Source organism: Apodemus sylvaticus, chromosome 2 (genome assembly GCF_947179515.1).
Source record: "Apodemus sylvaticus chromosome 2, mApoSyl1.1, whole genome shotgun sequence".
Lineage (NCBI taxonomy): Eukaryota > Metazoa > Chordata > Mammalia > Rodentia > Muridae > Apodemus > Apodemus sylvaticus.
Window position 1 is genome coordinate 45,644,825 of NC_067473.1, and position 26,289 is coordinate 45,671,113.

Here is a 26,289-nt window from a genome sequence, read left to right on the forward strand (position 1 = left end):
GATAACATGAAAATATAACTGAAAGGAAGCAAGTCAACTTCAGTTTAAGGGTTGCTGTTAGTGTTATTTTGTTTTGTTTTTGTCTTTGTTCTTGATTTAATACTGAGCTATGGAGGACATTCCCTGACTCTTCACCTTCCCACAGATTCTGTCTTTCTCCCTGTCTCCTCCCAGTTGGAACTATGAGTTTCTTCACAGAGCTATGAACACTGTTCATATGAACACTATGAGCACAGCAGACACTGGGAAACTGCAGGAGGCAGAACTGACATTAGCCTGCAGTAGCTGCCACACACCCACAGTCTCAGAACACCACAGGTTCACCACAAAATCTTTAATAATTGTACCAACAACAGAAATAACTTCAAGTGTATTACCCAAGTGCCTAAGATCCTGCTTATCTCTGACACAAATGCAAAATTCTCACCCTCTCTTAAGAGGTCTTGAAGCTGTTTAAAATTCACCAGGAATTCCTCAGGTGCTCAGGCTCCATCTCTCCCTACCATTCTAACTGCACATCTGGGCAGGATCTGAGGAATGCATCTGATTAAGAATCACTCTGAAAGCCTCCCCAGAAGGCCCAAGGGCAAAAAAGAAAAGAAAAGAAAAGGAAAGAAAAGAAAAGGAAAGGAAAGGAAAGGAAAGGAAAGGAAAGGAAAGGAAAGGAAAGGAAAGAAAAGAAAAAAACATTGAAAAGCACCGTTTTGAGGAAACATAGTGAGTGTGTAAGGCACTGACACCAGCTAGAATTCACAGACATGCCACGCTGGGAACAGTTGTAGGAACTTTACCACTGAAGTGAGCACGCTGAACAGTAGCCAGCACAAGCTAGGGCCAGGATGTAGTGAGAGGTGGGGAGGACTGTGTGTGTTGGTATTGACAAAGGACAAAGCAACTGGTAGAAAAGACCTGGAAAACTCCTTTTTCATTCTAAAGAAGCTATGAAGGTTTCTTGAGTGGTTTCAATGGCCAAAATAAGAGGGAAACTGCTGAACTCCTGTTTTCAAGAAAGCAGCCAGATCTCAAGCCGTGAGCTTTTGCACCAAGGTGAGCACACAGCAAGCCTTCAAAGGCACTCCTTAAAGTGCAGTGTGGCTCCACGTGTTGAAAACAGGAGTTAGTGGCTTCCTCCTTTCTCAGCTGTGGCCAGCAAGGGTGGGGATTAAAGGGGGCACTGCAGCCCTCTCCAGCAAGCTCAGGCTAACCTCCTCATTACTAATTCAGAAGCTGGGGTCAATCTCTTAGGCTAGTCTCTGTCCATGATGTCTACATTTAGGAATAAAAGATATATCACAGTATCACAAGATAAAGATTTTAAATTATGACTTGGAAATGTGCATATATATATATATATATATATACATGTATATGTGTATATGTGTATATATGTATCTATGTATATGTGTATATAAGTCTATGTGTATATATGTATATAAGTCTATGTGTATATGTGTATATGTGTATTGTGTATATGTGTATTGTGTATATGTGTATATGTGTATATATGTATATGTGTGTATGTGTATATGTGTATATATGTATATATCTATATGTGTATATGTGTATATGTGTATATGTGTATATGTGTTTATGTGTATATATGTATATATGTACATATATACACATATACATGATTTTTTCAGAAATATCTGGAATGTTCACCTTTATTATGTAATGTGGTCAAGCAAAGTAGCAAACATGCACCACAGTCACTCTCCAGAGTCTGACTCAAAGGTCAACCTCCTGGATGTCCTTCCAGACTTTGATCGTGTCCCTCTGGGAACTCACCATAACCTCCTGCTCGTATGTCCACACACCACAAGCCAGTTCTACACAGAAGATGACGAGTAAAGTTCCAAAGTACTGCAGAAAGAGAGAGGGAACTGTTAACAGGACACCACCTAAGGCAAATGTTACTAGGAGTTGTGTTTACCTATGATAAGAAGAAGGCTCCTCTTTGGAGAGCACATAGTTTTCCAAGCCTAGGGCCAGCTACTGATAACCATCAGGACCCACCTAAATGGCCGATGTTTTGTCATTGGTCAGCTGCTATGGTAAATCTTGTACGAATACCAATGGTTTTATGGAGCTATGTAGTATAATTTAATAGAGCTGAATCAGATTCTCTGAAAAGTTATCTTAGTTCATCTTTGAAAAATTATCTAGTTCATCTTAGAAAGGATGAGGTGATCTGCAAGGTCAACATTTCACCTGGTGCATATTTTCACCTTGGTACTGGCAAGGAGGGGGATGTGTCTTTACATTTGTAAAAAGGACGATCTAGAACAAAATGTCAACTACTCATGCTAAATTAAGATGAACAGTGGGTCTCAACTGTGGGAAGCTCTCTTGGGAGGCCTGCAAAGGCACACAGGTAACAAAACCGAATACAGTATGGAAAACACAAATAAAAGAGGCAGTATTCCTGAATAGGAAACTGACCCTGGACAAAGAGATTAGAGGAGGTTAGGCCAATAAAAAGGATGTAAACAAATACACAGTGTCTCGTGGGCAGCAATACAAAGCATCAAGGAAGATAAGCACACGCCCGGAGGAGAACCAACAGAAAGGCAGACTACCTGGATTATGGAGCACAACAGATGACCTACTGATGGACTTTAAATATATCACATAGGCAATAAGGTGGCATCTCTCAATGTTTCTGCATAAGAGAAAGACATGGTGGGCTAGATGCCGGGATGATAATTAGTTTGAAAGAGAAGGGCTGAGGGGTGAGTTGAAAAGCTTAGAAGACAGGAAAGAGGGTGTTTGCGGTAGACCTGACTGTATGTGGTACCCTACTTACAAATGGGAAACAATGCCTCCTAACAATGTGTGTGTTGGGGGGTTGGAACCAAACAAATAAACAAAAAAACTGGACCTGCTGGATTGATAGACAGAGAAAGATGTATCTCCCTAAAACAGAAGACTAGAATGGAGCAATAGCTCCTGTGTGGGTACAGACGCAAGCACACACTATTTGAAAAATAGAAATGCATTCCGGGCTTGCGGGACTTTTGAGGAGTGGGGGGCTAGAAAAGGGGAAATCATTTGAAATGTAAATAAAAAATATATCAAATAAAAAAAACTTAAAAAAAAAAAAAGAAAGAAATGCATTCCAGTAGAAGTCTTAACCTCAGAACTCAGGTACCTAAGAATGGAACTGGAAATTATTCTCTCATTAGAAAGAGTAACTTTTGAATGATGTTCTATTTCTCAAGTTCCTAATCTAATCTAGTGTCTCCGGAAACAGTGTGAGTCCATTTCACACACAAGGAAGTGTAAAGAGTAGGTCACATGACATAAAGATGTGCCCGAAAGATTTCATGGACTAGACCTTTGCAGCAATCTGTTCTGTGTGTTCTTCGTTACCAACCCCCATGAATGGAGGCAACCTTACGGAAGCAAGCAGTGAGAACCAGAGGGAGATTGAGCTTCCGAGTCCTCTCCTCTGATTCCAGCAGAAAGAACAAAGCCGAACTAGCTCATGAGTATTCTACTTCCTGCGCAGTATGGGATCGGGAGGAAGTACAGGATCGTGGTACCTGAGATCGTCTCCTTGCTTCTAATCAAAGCTCTAGGAAGAGCAGACGCCTAAGTGTGTTCTTCATCACACAGCTAGTGCCTGATAAATTCTAGTGACGCCAAACAATAATAAGCGAAAACAGCAGAAATGAATTGATAGTGGTTAGAGCGTTGCATGGTCTGTAATCTTCAAAGAAGCTCCTAATAAAAGTGATCTTTAAGAGGAAGTAAAGCTGCTGGCATTCTAGGGAAGGCAATCGTGGAAGAGGAAGTGCTAAATATAAAGGCCTGTTGTGGATGAGGGAGTTAATCAAAACGCAGCATACCCAGAGCGCAGATGCAACAGATGCAGATGCCAGGCAGTGTTTTGAGATACAATGGGCTGGGGAAAGGAGTTTGCATTTTATTCTAAATGTGATGAAACCATTAATGGCTGACATGATCTGATGCACACTCTGAAAACATTTCTGGCTGTTTTATCCACGGACCAAGCAAGGTCATGAGATTTACATAAAGGACATCCAAACGAGGATGGGAGTGGAAACAGAGAAAGGAGTTGCCTCACACAGGACAGTTGGCTGTCAAAGACAGCTTTAGAATCTTTGTTCAAAGTTTGTCAAAAAGAGAAGAGCAGTCAGAGATGTAGAAAATGATAGTTTTCTGTTTCTGTGAAGTATTTATTCCTTATGACTTAAAAATGGAAGTCACCGCTAGCAGTTTTAACTTGCTTCCTTCATTTTTCTATCATTAAATCAAAAAGTACAACTGCATAGTCTCTAAGTAACACAGCTTAGAAACTGAAGTGGTTTGGAAGATAAGGTGGTATTTGCTAAGGGACTCCCAGTTCACCAGGCACCTCTACGTCTAGCATATTTAATCCAGACACAGGTATGCTCAGCTTCAAGACGCAGATCTCATACCTAAGTGCTGTTTCTAACTGAACTGAAGATTTTCTGCCTTCAAAGGCCAGCTAGAAGAAATCCGGTGAACAAGGCATTCCTCATCAGTTTATGCTGGCATTCTCCTCATGTTTAAGAAATATCTCAACATGGAAAATGTGTTCACTATGTGTGACAAAACTATCAAATGTGTAGGAGTTTTCTGATTAACCAATGTTCTTGCCTCTGATAAGAAAAGATGCTAGGAAGCAGTGAGACTCCAGAGAAAATTACACTATGGGATTCTTAACCTGAACTCTTGAAAGTGGATGTCCATTCACGATAACAACCAAAGCAGGACTTAAAAAAGCAAGATATCACTAACCTCAAATATGGACATGGTGGTGCTTGTATGCTGAATTGGCAAAGGAAATAGCTTGACTCTGCCTCAGTGATAATCGTGAAGATTTCAGGACTGAGCTTATAACCTTTGAAATTGCACCAGATTTATCATTCTCATTCCCTGCCTTGTGGAGTCATTGGTGAGTCCTGGGAAAGGCCCCAGGACCTGATTGTAGGCACTTACTCAGATGTATGTAATATGTCTAATACATGAGGAACTTCAAAAGCCTATAGATACAAACAACACTTCTATAACAGCAGGTGTTCCATCAGGCCTAGTTTCTTTATATTTCTGCTAGTGTGTGTGTGTGTGTGTTTAGTGTGCATGTGCCTGGGTGTATGCAGGTGACCATGGTGCCCATTTGAAGAGTGTGTCGGTCTCCCTGGAACAGGAGTAATAGGTAGCCGTGAGTCACCTGGTGTAGGGAACTGAGGCCCTGGCCTTCTTCAAAGACAGTTAGTGTTCTTACTAGCTGAGCCATCTCTCCAACCCCTGCATCCAGTTTCTTAAAAGGACCATTACAGTGAGTTGCCATCATCATTGCTTAAATATCAACAGATATGCACATGAAATGTATATATTTCAAAATAGGCTCTCATTCCAAGGCTCAAAACTGATTGTTGACCACAGACTTGGCCATTCTTTTAACTCTGGAAAATTCTAGTGGTTTCATCTGATACAAGTTATCCCACATAGGAAAAACATCACTCTGCCTTTATCCCATTAACACTCAGGAAGACTTGACTCATTCGCCCTTGAAGTTGAAAATACTCCAATTTACATTTCCAAGCTTTCTTGAAGAAAATTAAATGTATAATTTGATTCAAGTAAATATTTTTACAAAGGATGCCACATGCTCCTGTCTATTATTCCTGCTCTGTTACTACTTTAATCTGAAACACTCAGTCACCTAACTCCGAGAGCAGTCTGCATGTCAAATCCGTCCCCGACAAAATACAAATCAGCTCTGCCTACCCTTTGCTTTCTATCTTGCTGAGATCTGAGTCACTGACTAAGACTGATGGCTGTGCAGAGAACCGGTCTCTATTCTCACTGAGGAGTAGGGTTTGAAGCACTCTGACACATGATGAGAATGTCTGTCAACAGAATGAAGCTACCTAAGGAATCGGCAACAGGGCAAACTCTGCTGCAGTATAAAGCGAATGGCCACACAACATTCCACAGCCCTGGAATCCACACAGTAGGAGCATGTATGCAGTGTCCCACTCAGCATGACTCTCCCACTAACTTCCCAGGGCGTGTGGTTTGTCTGACAAGGTTACCAAGTTACTTTGTGGAGCCTGGTGCAATACCAACTCTTCTTCTCTTTCTTCCAGAACAGCCTGTACATTGTCCGAAATGGGGAACAGTTTCCTCCAGCACTGTATCTTTTGCTCCAGACCATTGGACTCCTCTCCTTTGCTCTGTGTATTAGCATTTTTTGTCTTCTGTGTTTTAGCCCCCAGACTTCTTGAACCAGTTGGCTGCCTTCTCCACAAAGTATGGGATCAGTCAGCAGCCATGCCATCAGTTCCAGCTGGTGGGATCTTATTCTTAAACATCATTTTATCCCCAGTGCCTAAGCAGCACCTGTCACGCAGCAGGTACTCAATAAACGTCAGTGCAAATAATGATCAGTTTAGTTTGCAAACTCAACAGGCCAACTCCAGCATTTCCTTCGGTTTCCCCCACCTAATTCAAACCTTGACTTTCTTGTTAACATCTGACTGCTTTGATTTCCATCTACACATTTGTATTTTAAATATTGCCACTCTGTTTTATATGTATGTTTTGTAGACGACACTCAGATAACCCAGTGCGCCTGGAAATGTTTAAGACTATTTCCATAGTTAAAGAGAGGAGACATCGTGCCCCTTCCCATCTTCATGGGCTACTAGTAACTAAGCATTTTAAAGAAATTTAAAAAAAAAAAAAGAAAGGAAATTGCAGATTTTTATAGAGAAACTCAAATATAACTATTTTCATTACCATTTTATTTTGTAAAATTATTCAATTTTAAGGAAATATAAAATAGTTAAAGCCCTCTATTCTAACCAAATTAAAATGTGTGTTATATATACCAGTGTTACCTATAAAATACTGAAATGTTTAAACAAGCATCTAGTAATATGTTCAGATTTTCTGATAATAGGACATGACACACACATGTAGAGCTGTATTGTTGTCTTTTTTTTTTTTTGAAAAAATGCTATTGCAATAGACAATTGGGCCTTGACCTAATAGACATGGCTTAAGGTTCCAACTAATTTAACTAAGAGCTCGATGGTCTTCCACAAGCCAGCAAGACTCAGTTTCCTATTTCATAAAATGTGAATTGCTACCAGTGGTGTATTTAGGATTCAACGACATAATTGTCCTTTGCTTTCTAACCACTCTATGGTAGCCTTTATTAATTACATAATCGACTCTCTTAGAACACGCATTATGTGTAAGATAACTAGGCTCACCTCCTGGCACTTGGCCAGTATAACACTGCTGTCATTATGTCGTTATGATTAGAGGACAGTCATATCATGAATTGTTTATCCCTTAGAGATCACTGAGTGTCATCCCCACAGCAGAATGTTATTCCAAAGACTACTTGCTAAAATCTCTGATGAAATATCTGTCTGGAAAGAATACAACGGGAACTTTTCTTCAAAATGTCTACAGCAGGATGGTGTGGAGAGTGGGGAAGCCAACTTCTTTGGGTGTGCAATCAAACCAACATGTCATTGAAAACTCCCTGGGGCTGGCCACAATGTGGCAGGCATCAAGTCATCAGTGACTAGCCTTTGTCCACTAGAAAATTCTGGCAAGGCAAGGAATGGTGTGGCATCCGATCATTGAAGAGTGGAAAATGGCAAGGGTGAAAGCCTCAGCGAGTTGTGGTAAATGTATCTCTCAGTAAAAACAGGGGGCATTCACTGCCAATCCCTTTTAAAGGTTAGTTCACTCCTTTGTATGCGTAGATAAGCAACAGCAAATCCACGCGTTTACTAAAGAGGCAATTGTTTACAGAAACCGTCTGGCTCCCTAATGTCTGCTTCACCGGGATTCTGCCCTAATATAAACAGATCAAGCACGTGCCCTGCCTGTCTATTCTCTCTCTCTTAAAATGTCACTAGAACGGTAACGAAGGTATCATCCCAGAGAAAACAAAACATGAAATGACACAGTAGTAAGCATATTTAGGGAACTGCAGAGAGAAGAGAAGAAGAGTAAATCTATTAGTGGTTCTGAAAAAGCTGAAGGATAGACTGCAAGGGAAAACAAAATCTCACAATAACTAGATTCCTATTGACTACTGGCAACTCAAAACACTTCTGTGGGTGAATGGTTCTCCAAAAGAGGAAGATTTGTTGAAAACCCTTTCCTTCCCCCAAATACCATGAGACTGGGTGACTACCCCATCTCTACTAGAAGGTGAGGCCACAGAGATTCTAAAATAGTCTTACACCAGGGGACAATAGGCACAGTGCAATCAGATCGGAAGGTCAAATCTACACTTTTCCTGTGGAGCTTCAAAACTCAAAAAAGTGAACACAACACAGGACAGTGGGAAGCTGAAGAACAGTGGGCGGGTTCTGACAAAAAGATCATTTTCAAGTTGTAACTCTTCACTGTTTAAAATCAATATGTGAGCATTCAGGAAGACATTTTGGGGCATCTACACTAAAAGATCAAGGTAAAATCCAGGAAAGGGGATTTAAAATAAGAGCAGGCACAGGAAATGCCACAATGGTAAAAGACCCTCCCATGACGGCAATAGCGTCAACAGACCCGGACAGGAGCAGTTTCTAGAGCATTCAGAGACATCTGAAAAATGAACGGAATTGTCCAATGTATATTGATACCTTAACAAAAATGAATAATACCGGATAGAATTTAATCATATAAGATTATGATAAGAAATTGTTATTCATTTTAACAAAACATTATCTGGGGAAGAAAGCATAGATGTGCCGTTTAATGTGGCTTATTGTGAATAGACTGCCCATGGTTCTACTTGTGTAGACCCTGACTAAGTCACTGACTAAGCTGTCATACCACTGGGCTGAGGAGTAGACATACTGAGATGGTTGGCAAAGAAAGGACCAGGCGTTCGCCTTTCACTGAAGTCAATGGACAGTGCTTAAAGCTAAGCCTGGAAGAATGAGAAACATTACATAAAAATGTGATTTAGGGGTGTGTAGGTAAATGACAAGAGGAATCTACGGAGCCCCAATTAATAGCAGCTGCCTTTGGGAGTGGCCAGTGGCAGGGGTGAAGGACTTCTATATTTCATAGGGCTTTTAGCACTGAATTAACTCTTTAAATTATGTCCGTGGAGCACTCTGATAGAAGGGAGGACAAGAATTTAAAGCAGATATCTTCCCCTGCAGCCCCAGGGCCAAAAAGAAGAGACTTCAAAACCAGAGTGCTTTCTGGGTGCATTGCCTTGATGAATTAATTCTGAAAGAGGTCATTCCGAAACACTGTGAACTATAAGGACATGAAAAATACCTTGGAGCTGTTAGAGTCAACTGATATGCATGTCATTCAGAAACTTTCCAAAACGCTTGGGCACGATCTTCCTTTTGTTAAGTAAGCTTTCAGTAGTTGAAATTAGGAGTGAGTTTAGCCAAATACGGAAAGTGCATATGAAAGTATTGTTTATATGGTTGGTTGGTAATCGAGGTGTCTTCTGAAATATTGTTCCTTAAAAACGATGTGCATTCTACCTAAATCAGTATGAATTAGAATATCTCCCACAACAATTTATTTAGATAACAAAATTATGAAGCTCAAAATGCTATAATAAGGCAACTTAATTCTGAGACCTGAATTTACTTACTGGAGAAATATATCCACATATGGGTATAATCAAAGCATATATATCAGAATGGAAGCCAAAATTCAAGAATATTTATATGCAAATGTGTACGCATAGATGCACATTAACACGTATATACATATACAAATCATGTATTATGTCAGAGAGTTACATATACCCATATGATTCGCTATTTAAAAATTATAAGGCTGTCAGTATTTCCTTTTTAAGTTAAGGAATATTTAATTTTTTTTGAGAATTCCTTACACCTAGAGAGTGTATTTTGAACATTCCCCCCTCCTCCCTTCTCCTTTGCAGCTACATCATGGTTCCTTCCCACACATGCTTAAATGCGAGTCATATGTCATGCCAAGACGACAGCATTTGAAAGCACTCCTCTCTACTTTAGATCTTTTGTTTTCATATGTATGTAGAGTGTGTGTGTGTGTGTGTGTGTGTGTGTGCGTGTGTGTGTGCATGGCATGTGCAAGTGCATATGAAAGTCAAACATTGGGAGCTTTTCTCAGTAACTCCTACTGACTTCTGGCCCTTTCCCACCCCCCACCCCCCATCTCCCCCCCCACCCCCACCCCACCCACACTGTGCAGATACAACATCTGTATATGAACGTAAAAAGCTCTTCTTACCTTTAATTAAACTAGGGATAAGCCCTGTTTATCCATCTTTATCTTTTCAGTTACAGAAAAATAAAAGACTACCAAAAATCAATGTTTTGAATGACAAAAAAAAAAGTCCGTTTCTCCTTTGTCACACTCTGGCTAATGAAAGGTACAACCTTACTTGCTCTGTCAAATCACTGACAAATCTTAGCAGGAAGCAGCTCCACATTCTTTTCCTTTTTATACTTTCAACTGTAGTTAGATTAGCTTCTCCCTGGCAATAAAATTGTTCATTTCTAGTTACAAGTTTTATAAGGAAGGACTAGGCAATTTCAGTGAATGACAAAAGAAAGTGATTTTTTTTTTTATATCTTTACTTTTTTACTTTACTATGAAGAATCTTTGAAAAAAAACTTTCTCAGTAGGAAATCTGTGCTATTTATATGAAATATTTTAAATAGCTTTCATTTTTAAGGAAGCTGACTTTCTAAATACTTTTTATTTCTAACTTTTGAAAATCTACTGGAATTACAAAACTAATCTTTGCCAACAAAACCAATGTTAAACCTATATGAACTTAGAAGGCCATTGAGAAATGTAGAAAATGAATATTTTAATTTTAGTAGTATCTTATAGTGAAAGTATACTCTGTGTAAACTTAACACTTGCCTGTCCAGGTCTATAGTAGGGACTATGTGGTGTGTACTATGGATTAAAACCAAACCAAACCCTTGTATACATAATCAAAAATTAAGGTACTTGTTATCCACCCTAGTTCTCTCACAATACCAATTAGAAAAGATGGGTTTTTTTTTTTCGACAAAAGAAAATTGTAATGTTTACATATATTTTGTGAGAAAATAAGAAATAACACAAGTAACACCAAACCTTGTGAGAATGCTTTATGACTTAAAAAAAACTAAAAATGGTCCACACTTATAAAAGTTATTTAAGTCTACTGCTCTCACAATTTATAACTAATTTGTACTATAATAATTTAAGCTATAAACAGATTTTTGCATACAAAATATTTGACATAATTTAAAACCACAAACGACTGACTTGCTTATCTAGGAAAATTCACACAATTCTCCTAAATAAAGTTAATTTCAAATTGCAACATGCTTTACTGGACATTTTAATATTTTAAAAACAGACCTTTGACTCTTTCTCCCCATTACATAACAATTCTTTGAACAAACAAAAAGGTTGATTAAAAGCCTTGTGTTCGCTAAATGATAAATGATAAACCCCAGTCTCTCCCCTGTCAAATACTGAACTCTGCAAGCTTTCAGCCCTAAGTATCTTAATGTCAGCTGTTTATTTTTCCTCCCTCAGTGACTGGAGGTTTAAAAATATTATATTACTCATAGTTAGTAAATAAGGGAATTCCAGTGCCAAATATTTGTACAAGATAATGGAATGGCTTGCCCTTCTGTTAGGAATTCACAGGGAAATTCTGACAGACCAAGAATAGTTGCTGCTTAAAACACACATATACACAAAGCCTCTGTTTAGCTCGTTCTCAACACGGAGCAGCAACGGACACAGGCGTGGAACATTCTGCAGGCTCATCAGTCAAGTCTGATGCCGCCCTACTTAGTCCTCAAAAAAAGGCAACACTGAGGGCCCTTCGTTTGAACAATCATAAACAGAGTGAGGTTAATCTAATTTTGGAAAAAGCTAGGACAAGTATGGTGAAAGAAACACCCTTGAGGTCTCATAACTATGCTGTGTGAGCAGAAATCCAAGCACAGGTGAATCTTTGCATGCTCTGGTCTCACGTGCTCTGGTCTTGCATTCGTGCTTGATGTTTGAGAATGTGTAGAAGACTGATTCTAAAGTGAGCCTTCACCTACTCCCATCACAAGTGTGTTTTTTCTGGTTTTCTGCTTTTTCCCAAAGAGGTTGGTGAGCCTCAAATCTGTAAGTGTTTGCATCACGTGATATTTCAACAGCTCATCAGAGAAATGAATTCTGCCGGGCTGTGTGGATCTGGCTGAGTGCTGTTTAAGTTCCCCAGGGTTGGGGGGAGTCAGTGACCTATATCATGAGAGAGAAGGAATTAAGGGTGAGGCAATAAAACAGTTGGACACGCTCGAGAGGTCACCATGTATACGGCTTCTGTTCCCATTTAAGCTAGGTCAGCTCAAGTCTGCAAGCTCAGCCAGATCTCGAATAATTTACAGGCGGTTCCTGGTCTCTGAAAAGGCAACGGCTATAGATTATTGGGCCATTCCGCAGAATGAGAGACATGGGTCCCTATTCCCAGAACCTGTGCACAAACATGCAAATAGAAAGTTGCCTTAGATATTGCCTAAGCAACATAGCCAACCCAACGCTAGACTCAATGATCCAGAGCGGGATGGCATGCAACCCAGCCAAATGTGCAGAGTGGCAGGCATCTATGGTAGCAGGTCAAACCAGAAGTCTAAAAAGATAATATTCAAAAGGGAAAACACTAAAGTCTGAAAACTCAGCTTTAAAACTTAATAACCTCAAAAATCTCACAACTGTGAAAGCAGGTTCTCAACCAGATTGTTTTACCTTTAGTTTAACCAATCTATTTATGTTTGTACACTAACACACACATGTGCGCACATCTGTGTGTGTGTGTGTGTGTGTTAAAAAAGAAAGTATTAAAAAATTTGTTGGGGACTATAGCTTAGTCATAGAGTATGTGCCTAGCATTCATGAGGCACTGGGTTCAATCCTGGTATTGCCAGAAAGAGTGTTAAGAAAATAGGTGTTTCATTTAGCTGAACCCACATAGACAAATCTGTGTTATAAGTAAACAGGGTTGTTCTTTTATATTTTTTAACCTATTCAAGTAAATATATTATCTTCCTGAGTGAAGACTATGTTCCCTTAAAATACACACACACACACACACACACACACACACACACACACACACATATATATATATATGTTTGTGATATATATGTATGTATATATACATCATATACATATGCATATACATACACACACACACACACATATATATATATGTTTGTGATATATATGTATGTATATATACATCATATACATATGCATATACATACACACACACACACACACACACACACACACATATATATATATATATAACTCTATTTTACTAAACTCCCACATAAAAGCATCACGCAGGTAGATTTAGCTTGTCCTTCAAACGCATACCTGTCCCATACATTACAGTGAACTTCCTTATAATTAGAATGGCTATTCCTAAGCCATGGATCTTCACTTATACCTTTACATTTTCATTGTCAACCACATTTTTATTCACATATCTGTCATGTAAAAAAGGATAACCAACTGTAGTCCAGTTGAGAGTAGACAAGCCAAGAGCCAGCTGCAAGAACAGAGCTCTCGGGCTAGTGCGATGGTTCAGTGGGTAAAGGCACTCCAGCCACGGGACACAGGCAAAGATAGAGGGGGAGAGCCAGCTGCCCAAAGCTGTTCTGTGGCATCTTCATGCACATGCTATCTGTTGTGAGTGCGCACACACACACACACACACACACACACACACGCACGCACGCGCCTAACTTATAAAATAATAATAATTAATAATAATAGAAAGTAATTCTTGTGAAGTCTTACAGTTTGACTGGCAGTCGCGGTGAGAGTCCAAAGGAGGAAACTCACATGTGAAAGGCAAAATCATGAAATCTCAAGTTGGTAAAACAGCAACAATTCAGACTAGAGCAGTGGTTCTCAACCTGTGGGCCGTGACCCCCTTAGGGTCATAAATCAATTATTCTGAATATCAAATATTTCCATTACTTACAGTAGCAAAATTATAGTTATGAGAATACAAGGAAATAACATTATGGTTGGAGGGGTCACCACAACATGAGGGTCACAGAATTAGAAAAAGTGAGAAGCACTGGTCTAGATGATAGCAGGAAACGTATGAGTTGAACCACATCAATTTCCAAAAATACACCTTTGTTACAAACAAATATTCAACTAGAACAATTCTTAAAAATCATGAGCTTTGGGGGCCTGCATTCATGAACAAACGTGTGACAACTGAATATGGCATCTCAGTTATCTTCAAGTCAAAGCTTCCAACCTGCATTAACTCAGTCAAGTTAGCCAGTTCTCCCACAATCCTTTAGGCAAGCTCACTGTTAACATAATTTTCTGTGGGTGGAGTTTCTCCCTTTGTTTCACAGACCATATCCAAATTTGAAATCTATTTCCCTTAGCCTTCCGAGTGCCTGTAATAGGTAAGTGCTCTCATGTCCTGGGGTCTTTGGAACAATTTTCTCTGAGGCTTGAAAAATCCAAGACCATATCAAATAACTATAGTTGCACTTCCCAACAAGGTCTCTAGGTGCTCGCTGTCTCCACAAAGCGACTTAGCCCAGCATGAAGTTTCCTGGTGTCAATTTAGCCTGATAGCTGTGTTTCCGCGATCACATGTGCACTGTGGATACTCAGACTGCTACAATTTTATTTGCAATGGGTAAGTTTAAGAATAGAGGCATCTTGAGAGTACTAAAGAATCTCTTCTAAGTTCTCTTCTATCATTAAAAGAGGCTCTCTAAACAGGAGACGCAGGGTCACGTAGTCATTTTCTTCCAGGTTGCTGAGCATAAGATGGCAAAGTAACAGAGCACACACAGTAGCCAGAGGGAATCGCTCTTCGGTTTAAAAACTTCAGACTGCCTCTCACTCATGTGACATTCAGGACTGTCAGTCTTTAACCCAATCCTCCCACTGCCCACCTCAGCTACAGCTGGTATACTATGACGCTCCTGGTCCTTGCAACCAACAGCTTCATTTGTATTTTTTACTATTTTTTTTTAATTTTATTTAGTCTTTTTTTTTTAACAGTCCAGATTTTATCCCCTCTCCTGGTCCACCCTCTGACTGTTCCACATCCCATATCTCTTACCTCCCTCTCCACAAAGATGTCCTCACCCCACCAGACACACACACCCACTCCCTGAGACCTCCAGTCTCTTGAGGGTTAGGTGCATCTGCTCTGACTGAGTTCAGACTTGGCAGTCCTCTGCTGTATATGTGTTGGAAGCCTCATATCAGCTGGTGTATGCTGCCTGGTTGGTGGCCCAGTGTCTGAGAGATCTCAGGGGTCCAGGTTAGTGTCACTAGACTTGCTCTATTAACATTTTAGTTTCTCAAAAGTGTCCTGCTCCCTGCAAGGGCCCTGGTAGCCACAGCCTTGCCTCTGCCCACCGTTTCCTATCAGCACCTTCCTTGTCCTCAGTCCTCAGGTTTCAGCTCAGACACATCCTTGTGCTCCTTTACTAAATGCCCTCCATGGAATAAGTCAATTGCTCATCACAATTCTTTCCAAGTGCCTTTAATTAGTCAAAAGAAGTTTATGGAATTAAAATATTTTAATTATAAACAGCAAGTGTCTAATTGTTCCATTTTTTGTTCAGTCCGTGCTTCAAACTCAGTAATGCAAAAGCCTAAATAGAACTTAAAATTGTGAAATATTTAAAGAGGGTGATAGCTGAGAGAGAGCCTGAAATTATTCACAGTTATACTTAGAAATAATACTTAAATCACCAGGTATCTTCTAACAAAAAACCCTATCTTCTTGACATGCTGTTGCTACAACGTCTTCACGGTTGCAATCATTTTAAGCAAATGTGTAGTTTGCAAGCTCTAACATTTTAAAAACCAAAGTAATCACAATCTAAAGAAGATAAAAGAATGGCCATTTATTTTAGAGTAATTCTGTGTGTTGCTTAAAAGAGGGGGCACAACTAAATTATTTCTGCATTTAAATAAAATTCAAATAACTTACTCTTGTTATTTAAGCTGTTATATAGGTCATCTGAACCTATGACCATATAACCATGGCTGGTTACCACATTTTATCTGACAAAGAAAAAAGGCATCTGGATCCCCACCTTTAAACAATTAAATTCCTAATTGGCTTTGCATTCATAATATTACTTAGTAATTAATATCGCTAACCATTACGGAGTTTGTCTAAGTAGTTTATCTGAAAATTAGTTTCTTCATTGATCTACAGGACTTAATTTTCTCATGTTTTACATTCCTGATTTGCCCTGCTTTTAATACTGTGCGATACAGGTGGTTTCTCTCAAGTTGTTTAAGAGCTATGTGATTTTAAATGAGTAACTACTACTTGATGTTTGCCAAAGAAATTCAGAAAAGAAGCAACAAGGAAGCAAATGAGAGGACAAAAACAATTCACAGTTGTCGCCTTCCTCAAGACAACAGGACATGAAGCAGGAATAGCGAACAGCAGATGAGTTAGCAACACACACACACACACAAACACAAGAACACACAAACACACATACACACACACACACAAACACAAAAACACACAAACACACATACACACACACAAACACAAAAACATACAAACACACACACAAACACAAAAACACACAAACACACATACACACACACACACACACACACACACAGTAGTTTTAAACTTTGCACACCCTCAGAGCAGTCCCTAAGTCAATGGATGCAGGCTTACGCTCAGAGCAGCCCCTGTCCTGTAGGCTCTTCTCTAACTAAAAGTATCTCAAAAGGAATTAGGAAACAGTATGTAACAAAGTCCCCTGTGTGCTTCCTATGACAGAACACGCAGGAAGAGTACACGGGTCAGCATGTCAAAACTAGAGCCATTTCCTCTTCAGTCTCTGAAACAAACAGAGATTGGGGTCAATGAGCACTCACAGTCTTATCTCAAAGGCCCAACACCAAGGCTGTGAGTCTCAGGCACTTTTCTTGGGGGTCTAGTCTCTGGTACTACTTTTACTTTCAACTGTGCCTGCTTATATGCTTCCTTGGGACATAATTATAGACAGAGACATCAGTGCTCCTTAAAGATCAGAAATAGTCAAAGAACAGGCCATGGGGGCTCGAACAAGCATAAACACATGGCCATGCTTCTAATTGCCTACTACTCTAAACGTGAGTCATCTCATCCCTATTGGGAATACTCACTAGCTCTCTTTCTAGCCAGTAGCTCTCAGAATCTACAGGAGCAGGAATGTGGGCACTCCGACAAAGGCTTCACAACTAGACTACCTTCACCGTATTCTCTCAGTTCTGCACAGCCATAGCAAATGCTTCAGTCTGTCAAGTGCCATCATGACTCTTCACCTGCCCCACTGTTCACGTGGCTCTAGATCGCCCCCTCCTTCCCTTCTCCACCAGAAAAGTCCCAGCACACCCAGCAGAGTCACCTCCTTTGAACAAATTTTGAGGGGGGGGGGTCTCCATACCTCCATATTTCGGATTCACACGGAAATTTATTCATAGATTTAATCTGTGAATTAAGTTCTATCTTTCTGCCCCTTTCATCTTTGTCTCTGAAACGCCCATCCCAGGCTGCAAATGTGGTGCATGTGATTAAGGAAGAAAAGGAAAGAAGAGGACAATGGGAAAGAGGGAGAAAGGAAAGGAGCCTGTCTGATCCTTTGACATGATTATGGAGAGTAACTGTGGTAAAATGTCCTAGTCGAATGTAAAGATGATAGTTTAAAAGATGAGGTATAGACAATGGAGAGCTAGGCACTGACTGACCCACAAAGCCCATCCACTGTACTATAACTACCTTGCAATGAAGCATGCATGGGCTTTGCACACTGACTGCATTTGAATGCTAATCTCAGCATTGCCAGCTGTGTATCTCCAGGCATGGTACTTCTCCTCTTCTGTAATGAGTCTATCCAAAGCGAATCATCATGAATATTTTCTGAGAAGGAGAGGGTGAACCTTGATGCATGGAGAGCATGTGGAAATGACCCAGGGGTCCTCAATTTAGAAGTAAAGTTTTGTTAGGTTCTCAATCCAAAACTCCAAACAAGGTCAAAATAAATTCAGCCTAGTAGTTCATTTTAACTTGATAACTTATGAACAGCTTTATAACTATAAAAAATGTAACTGCTTAAGAGAAAATTTTAAACCAAGGACTTGTAAAAAAATTATTGCTGCATAAATATGTATTGTTTTTGTATTATGTTTTTGTTTTTGAGACAGTGTTTCTGTGTAGCTTGCTCCATAGACATGGCTGGACTCAAACTCAGAGACCCACCTGCCTCTGCCTCCCAAGTGCTGGGGTTAAAGATGTGTGCCATCACTGCCCTACTTTATAACGTGATTATAAACAACACCATAGAGAAAAGGAAACTCCCCTGAGGTTGTTAAAAATTTCTGTGATTCCTGCGAAAGAAGTTGTTCAGTACTGGTTCGATCACTGCATATTTTAAGGAAGTGTTTGAAATGCTTCCACAACTTTAATTGCCTATGCAAATTATTTGGAATGAAGACATGAAGATGATGATAAATAACTTTCTTTAAAAGAGTTCACAGGTCCTCACAGGACCACCAGCTTTGCTGACCAGTGCCTGACTGCTGCTCCGGCGCTGGTCAAGGGAGCAGAAACATTAGCCTTCCACAGTGGATGATTATCTGATGGCTGCATTCAGCTGCTGTTAACTCTGTAAGTGTGTGTCCGGTAGTGTGTTTACATTCCCCCTGAGCTGAAACAGCTTTGCTAATGCCTGCCCTAATAGTGGAGCAGAACTGCAATAACAAATGAATTTCATTTAGTCTACCGCTAAAGCCTTGGGCAGTACCTATCTAAAGCTTAAAACCAATTTCCATTTAGCTTCAGTTTCTCTTTGAAAAATTGAAGGAATTTGTGTTACTGAAATTACTTTGAAAACCACTGCATGTCCAAGTTTCTTTTCCCAATCATTTCTGACCTATGAGAAAATGAAAATGTTCTCATTGTAATTAGAATTTAATTACTCTTAATCTCTTCATAGGAATATGTGTTTCTGGGGCTGGAACGATAACTCCATGGTTAAGAGCACTTGCTGCTCTTAGAGGGGAGCTGGGTTTGGTTCCAAGCACCCAAATAAAATCTCATGACTATTTGTAACTCCAGTTATAGGGGTTCCAATGACCTCTTATGACCTTTGCAGGCACCAGGCACACACATGGTACACATATGTACTGGGTGCCAAACACTTATACACATGAAAATAAATCTTTTGAAAAAAGAAATAAGATCTGTTCTTATTGAATGAGAGTGTCATACTTATTAAGATCAAACCGAGGGCTCAATTGTATCATGTCTTGTGCCTGATGGGTTTTATCTCCAGCACCAGAAATAGAGGAGAAACATAACTAATTGGAGTAGCGTGGCCATGTTCATTAAAAAAAATACAGAATGCTGATTTAAATCTCACATAAATGATGAATAATATTTTTGGTACCTGTATATTCTAAACTTTGCACATGATATACTCACATAAAAGCATTATCTATTATTTATCTTAACTTTAATTGTACATCTTGTATCTTAGCATCTTAAACCTCGTGCTTTAGCCCTTTGCATCTATAAACCAATTATTCAAGACAAGGGTCATATTGATGATCATTCATCAGAAGTTTTTAGTAGGTAGCCTGTTTGCTTACAGACAATTAGTTTTGGTGTCTTTCTTGCGGGGTGGAGCATGGTGGGGGTGGGGCATGGCAAGGGTAGTTTGGTTATACTGATCTCTTGAATGAGGAGCCCCTCCAATTATTTTTTTAAATTGGACTCTTGGATAATGACGCTTTTACTTTACTTGAATGGATCTGCAGTTGCACTGAAGGTACTGTTTTCAGAACCATTCAAAAGACATACCAGCTTTCAAAAATAACAAATTGTTTTGAAAAAAATATAAAAAAGTAAAAGTAGCTTTTCACACTAATCTGGTTAATAAGTCTTAACACTGAAACCAGTCCTAGTACAGGGACACAGACAAATTGGAGGAACCCATGGTGAATTCTTAAATATTTATATCTAAAATAAAAGAAATGAACCTCCTTTATTCCCAATTAGGATAAAAGGCAAAGAAACATAAAAGAGGAAGCCATGAGAATTGCTTCCCAAATATTTACCCAAGACTTAACAGTGTCACATTATCCACTGACTTGACTCCCCTACATCAAGCTGCTCTGTAATCTAAGCCTTCCAAACAGCAGGGCTCATCATCCTGCTCCTCTCTTTCTCTCCCAGGGAACATCTTAGATTGATGGGCTCTCTCTCTCTCTCTCTCTCTCTCTCTCTCTCTCTCTCTCTCTCTCTCTCTCTCTCTCTCTTTCACACACACACACACACACAGCCTTCTAATTTCATGCCCATACTTGTGTTTAATAAACATTTATTAAAATAATGGGAAAAAGTGAATGGTTGCTCAAAAACTATGATAGTTTTGACTAATTTTACATAGTAAGAAATTTTTCTTTGGAATTACAAGTTGGAGAAAAGGCCCATGGAGAATTGCCCTTGGCAATCAGAATGACTGAGGTCTGTCTGAATCACAGCCATGGTCCTCACCCTTCAGTGACCTTGGTCTGGTTACTAAGTTTTCTGCACTTCATTTAACATTTAGTTGCCCCGTATTATTGCCGTCATGTTTGAAGTCAGCAATCACATCTAAAATGTTTTACATGCTGCGACATACATTACAAGGAACTTAGGAAAACTTGGTGTTGATATAGTAAAACAGCAAAATATAAGTCATCTGAACTGGGTTGCTGCGGTCTGAGCAGCCGATTCTTTATTTAATAGCGATGCAGACTCAGAGAAGTCACTTAACATCTCTGTAGTCTCAATTCCTCATATAAATTATTTGACAATAACAGTACCTATCTCATTAAAGTTGTGGGAGAATGAGGTTGTTTAATACATGCAAGAATCTTCATATAACTCATTGGGTAAAACTCTACAGTGTCTGGCATGAAACGTATCTTAGAAATATCACCTAGTACTTTTCTCTTGGTTGTCAATATTATTCCAGGAGATAACATTTCAGATAAAGTTTAGCGGGAATGGTAATAACTAGACAAAAGTATTAAGAGAAGAATTTTTAAAGGACAGCAAAAATAAAAACATAGAAAACAAGAAGAAAATATGTCTAGAGATCAGAAAATACACCTTAACTAGACAATAAGAACATAGGTAAAAGAACTAAAACTGGCAGACAAAGGCTTGGCTACAGAAGGGCTTGATGCAAGTTCCAGATGCTGGTTAAACTTCACTACCCAATAGGGAGGCTATCAAAGTCTTAGAGCATAACCAGAGAACTATAATCATGGTACATTGACTTAGCCAACTACACTGCGTTAGAGTAGGCAATAGTAGAGACAGAAAAGTGAAGGTCCTGAGAGTTGGTTCGTGAGCCATCCAAATAAGTACAGAAAAGGAGGCTGATTTCCTGGGGTTGCAGAACCAGGACCCATAGGAACTGATTATAGCAGAGGGAACCCAGAGAGGAGGCTGGGAGTAGGCAGCTTGAGGAGTCGCAGATACATACTAGCTGTGAGTGATGGACCATGGGGAGTTGAGAGCACAGTTGATTTTTAGCATTGGAGAAGCTGTGTTTGAATCTAGGCAGAGCAAGGTCTAGAAGCTTGCTGTGAATAGAGAAGTTATGAGAATAAAGACTGGACTCCCAAACATGGTCGAAAGAAAGAGGACCCAAGATAGAGGTGGCACCTATGGGCTCACCTATTGTGATTTTATGTGTCTCGTGTTTTATAGGACCTTTTCCTACACAACTTTGGCACTTGTTCACACATTCCTGTTTGGCCCTACATCGAGTAGCAGGTCCAGCTCCTCCACTGGCTTCTTTTGCCACCATTGAAAGAGCCTAATGGAATTCATAATGGCTTCTAAGATGTGCTCTCACAAGTTCTTGTGGTTCCATAAGATTCCTGTCCCACTTCACCTTGTACTACTTCCCAGAGACCATTCAGAGTAAAAGTTGGAAGAAAGTAGAAGATACCACTCATGTTTAAACTGATTATAAAAGAAACTGGTCTTGAGAGATCGTTGAAGCATTGTGGTTTTTAAGAAGGCTGCTGAGATTTTCTTGCCTTCAAAATATTTGCACAGTATTCAGATTATAGGAGACTTTATAAAGTCATTCACATGAATTCTTTTTTGTTTTTTGTGTGTGAGTATACATCTTCAGACACACAAGAAGAGGGCATCAAATCTCATTACAGATTATTGCAAGCTACTATGTGGTTGCTGGGAATTTAACTCAAGACCTTTGGAAGAGCAGTCAGTGCTCTTAACCACTGAGCCATCTCTCCAACCCAGTCACATGAATTCTTAAATTTACCCAAGTATTTTAGAAGCATTGGAAGATCTAAAGCCCATCAATCATTCCTCCTTATTCTATGTGCGTACATGTGCACTAAGGTGCTGGGTACATTTTTTCACTCTCCTCGTATGGTTTATTTGCTACAGTTTTTTCCCTATTCTCCAACCTGGCAGTAACTCTCCATGAATCCTACAGATATGTATCCAAGGTTATTCCTGTGACATTTAAAGCCTCGTTCTGCTTCACACCATGAGTCTGTTTGGATTGGCACAGCCAGCCTGGCAAGCATCGATGTGAGCATGCTGGCTACGGAAAGCCAGTCTGTACTCATCCCACACCGGCCTCACGTTGAGTGACGTCATGTTGGTAGCTTGAAATTAGCCATGCTAGGAGTGTGTGCCCTATGGAAATACTCAAAGTGCTGAAGAGTAGGTCTTTTATCTGAAGAGTAGGATTGATCTGGAGAGATCCAGTTCAATCTCCAGTTCCAGATCCGTGAGCAAACTACTCATTCTGAGGCCCACCGCCAAGAAGGGAACATAGCGGATGAACTAATTTTTCTAGAGTCTCACACGGCCGCAATTTACATGTTAGCAAGCTCACTGCCCAATGGCACTGGAAAGCCACTGTCTCTGTTCTAGAAATCTTCATGTAAACTACTCTAGTTGACTCTCCTTCTTAATTTTAAAAGTTTAGCAGTTTTTGTTTATAAGGTTAATTCTAGAAGCTGAAGAAGTAAAATCAATTTAAAATATAATTTAGTACAACTCCTTCAGGGGATTCTTTTTTTTCTTTTTTCTTTTTTTTTACAAAACAGTAACTAAGAAACCCAGGATCTCTGGTACCCACCAGACCATATATAGCAGCATGGGAATTACAATATACCTTCCATATCATCTCACAACGTGAATTTCTAAATAGGATGGCCAGGTGGGTTGTTTCAAAGAGGACATTGTCGTTTCGACATCTCAGCTCTGATCTTGAAGGGAGGAAGTTCTGTGCCACTAAAAAAATTATTTTCAAATGAAAATTTTAAAGCAGAACCTCGAGTGAAACAATTAAATAGCATACATACGTATCTCCCTCCCTCACCATGTGAACACAGTAAATATTTGTACGAAAATCATCTCTTCTCTTAGGGAAAGGAAGTTCCCTTTTACAGGATGCCACATAGCGAGCACCTTCTAGAGTTGCTGCTATAGTTATGGACTCTGCATTATCACATGATGCTTTAAAAATGGTAAAGAGAAGTTAGAAACACTGTACCCATGCAAGAAGCAACAGATTTCTTTTCACTGTTCCGCAGTATCCCAGCATTCCCACGATGATGAGGAAACAGCAGACAGCAATCATGACGGGGTGAACCACGGGGAAGTAAGTTAAGATGACTGCCTCTTCTACCCTAAGAGAGGAAGATCATATCAGAAGATAAACATAACGCTATCAAAATGATTGTAACACTCTCAATACCGTAGAACAAACGCTGCTGCGAACTCCCTCCCGCTCTCCAGATCAGCATTCTTCAAAAGCCGGTGGCTTTCATAGCTATTTTCAGAATTACTGTGCTTTGTGCCTGTTTGCCGGCTTTACGTTTGTTTTAGTTCTGTGGAACATTTTAGTAAATGGCAGTATTTCTACCCCAACACGTTTTACATCTAGGCTTCGTAGCCCCAGCCTAAGTGAATTCCACGAGGTACCAACTGGGAGGAATTGCCTTCTTCTCTGAGCTTTGACTCTGGACAGCACTTCTCTTCTCCCTCCGAACTAATCATTTTCCAATGTGAAGAAAACAGGAACATATCATGGATTTGAGGCATAATCCCAGGGAAGGTAAAGAGAGAACATTTTGCTAGGACATACGTAGTCATTAACCAGAGCCTCGCATAGTGGTGATAATGAAACTTAGCCATTACTCAGTGCGTATAAGCTCTGTTGCATTAAGGGCTTTACAAAAACACTTCTTCTCACTTGATCCTGGCCACGATTCAGAGTGGTATATATTGCATCAGAGCAGAGGACAAGCCAGACAATTGGTGTGTTACTAAGCCCATAAATGTCCATGTATTGTAACATACTGTCCTACAGGACTAGTGGTATTCCTTAGGGAGAATGTGGGGGGAAATGGAAATATAGAAAGTAAGTTTCTACAGTGCAGGAAAAAGTGTTATACCGGATGGTGGAGGAGAACCACCAGATAAACAGCTCAGAGCAAAGATCTTTAAACATGTGGATCTGGAGAGTGCAATTGAAAGAATACAATAGCAATATTAAAGCCTACCTTGTTTCTGCAGTTAGAGTCAAAACATTATTCAGGTAGTCCCTCATCCAAGCAGAAACTGCCAAGACACTGATGGACATCAACTAAAGAGAAGAAATAAACAAACAAACCTGTTACCAGAGATGTATGCAGCGTTCGCCTCAAGACGAAAAAGCTTAAATGGAGAGTCTGTTATACAATTTGATGTTTTTCCTAATAACATATTGGATTTCTATTGAATTTTACTGGTACCATAAATATCTGGCTATTCCACTAAGTAATTATGCATATCCACTAAATAGAGTATCTGTAAACAGGATAAAAGCAAGTGACCTCTTAAGTTGGTGACTTCAAATGCAGTCCAGAAATCCCCAAGTACAATTCAATTTGCAAATGTATATGATGAACCTAAAACTATCATCTGTAAAAGTAACCAAATGTGGTTACTGAACAATTAGATATCATCAAAAGGATCACAGAAGCTACCAAAAAAAAAAAAAAGAAGAAGCTTCTACTGACAAAAAGCAAACATTAGAATAATAGCAATAGCAATGACTATAATGGTTTGAAACATCAATATGTTCCAAAATCAGTGATGGTCATTATAACATGATGGCCTTTCAGATCATTATTCAGAATGAATAATGATATGAATAAACTGACATGAATCTCCTATTTATTTTTATTCTATTTTTTTCTATATAGTATAAAGACAGAATCAAAGATGGAGTGAGGTTTTTAATAGCAGAATACCTAGTCAGGCATTCAGCTGTTACGTAATGCAGGCACGCCATTTAACATCTCCTGAAACATTGAAACTATACAGGAAATTCCTCAGTGCCAGACAAAATGGAGTCACCTACAACTCCAACAAATCCTGAGCCCAAAATCCAGCTTGGAGTAGCAACAAAGTATCCTAGGTGTCAGCCCTACAGATGCTCACAATCCATTGGCAGGGCTGAGGACCACTGCCACAGCAGAGGCTGAGAGAGGTGTGGAGAGTGGAAGGAGAAGACTGCAGATATCAGAGCCAACCACCCATCCAGTTCAATAACAGAGGCGATCAGACACTGTAGGTCTCAGGGTTTGAGCCATCAGCTGTACCCAGAAATAGATATAAAGTGTTTTTGCCAAAAAGTCCAACTTGAACCCAATTAAACACCCAACTGTATCAGTTTATGGGAATGAAATACAAGGTACAGCTTTAAGTACCACTTCTGGGATACACTAAATAAAAACAAGAGCATGAGATTATTTCACAAGACAAATGAGCTTATTTCTTTGACTTGAAAAATAAAAAGTAGTGGATACTGAAATAAAGATTTTAAAAAAGAAAGGCAACACCATCAAAGATTAAATGAAATTCAAGAGATTGTCCAACATAATACAATGGCCTGCTTTGAATATATATATGTATGTATGTATGTATATATATTTGCAGACAACCAGAGAAATTTTTAACATCAATTAGATGCTTTAAAAGACTAAGAACTCGACTATTATTTTAGGCCTGAATGCGAAAACAATTTATTTTTAAAGGTCCCTTACCTTCTAGAGACCTATGGTGAATTGTGGACGAACTTGAAGGACAGCTGTGACGCAGTGACAAATAGCCAGGCCCTGAGCTGAGCGTGGCACTGGGTGTGC

At 39.5% G+C, this 26,289-nt stretch overlaps 1 protein-coding gene across 5 annotated transcripts in view; it reads right to left on the reverse strand.

The window, feature by feature from the left end:
• Tspan12 (tetraspanin 12) overlaps nt 1–26,289 on the reverse strand; it is a 65,513-nt gene that overhangs the window by 26,848 nt on the left and 12,376 nt on the right. For 4 of the 5 annotated variants that reach the window (XM_052173283.1, XM_052173284.1, XM_052173285.1 and 1 more), the window contains 3 exons: nt 24,664–24,746; nt 23,652–23,787; nt 1,789–1,863 (listed from right to left, as the gene is read on the reverse strand). In XM_052173283.1, coding sequence (XP_052029243.1) covers nt 1,789–1,863; nt 23,652–23,787; nt 24,664–24,746 — 294 coding nt within the window. The remainder of the gene's footprint in view (nt 1–1,788; nt 1,864–23,651; nt 23,788–24,663; nt 24,747–26,289) is intronic. The other variant, XM_052173288.1, reaches the window with a different exon arrangement.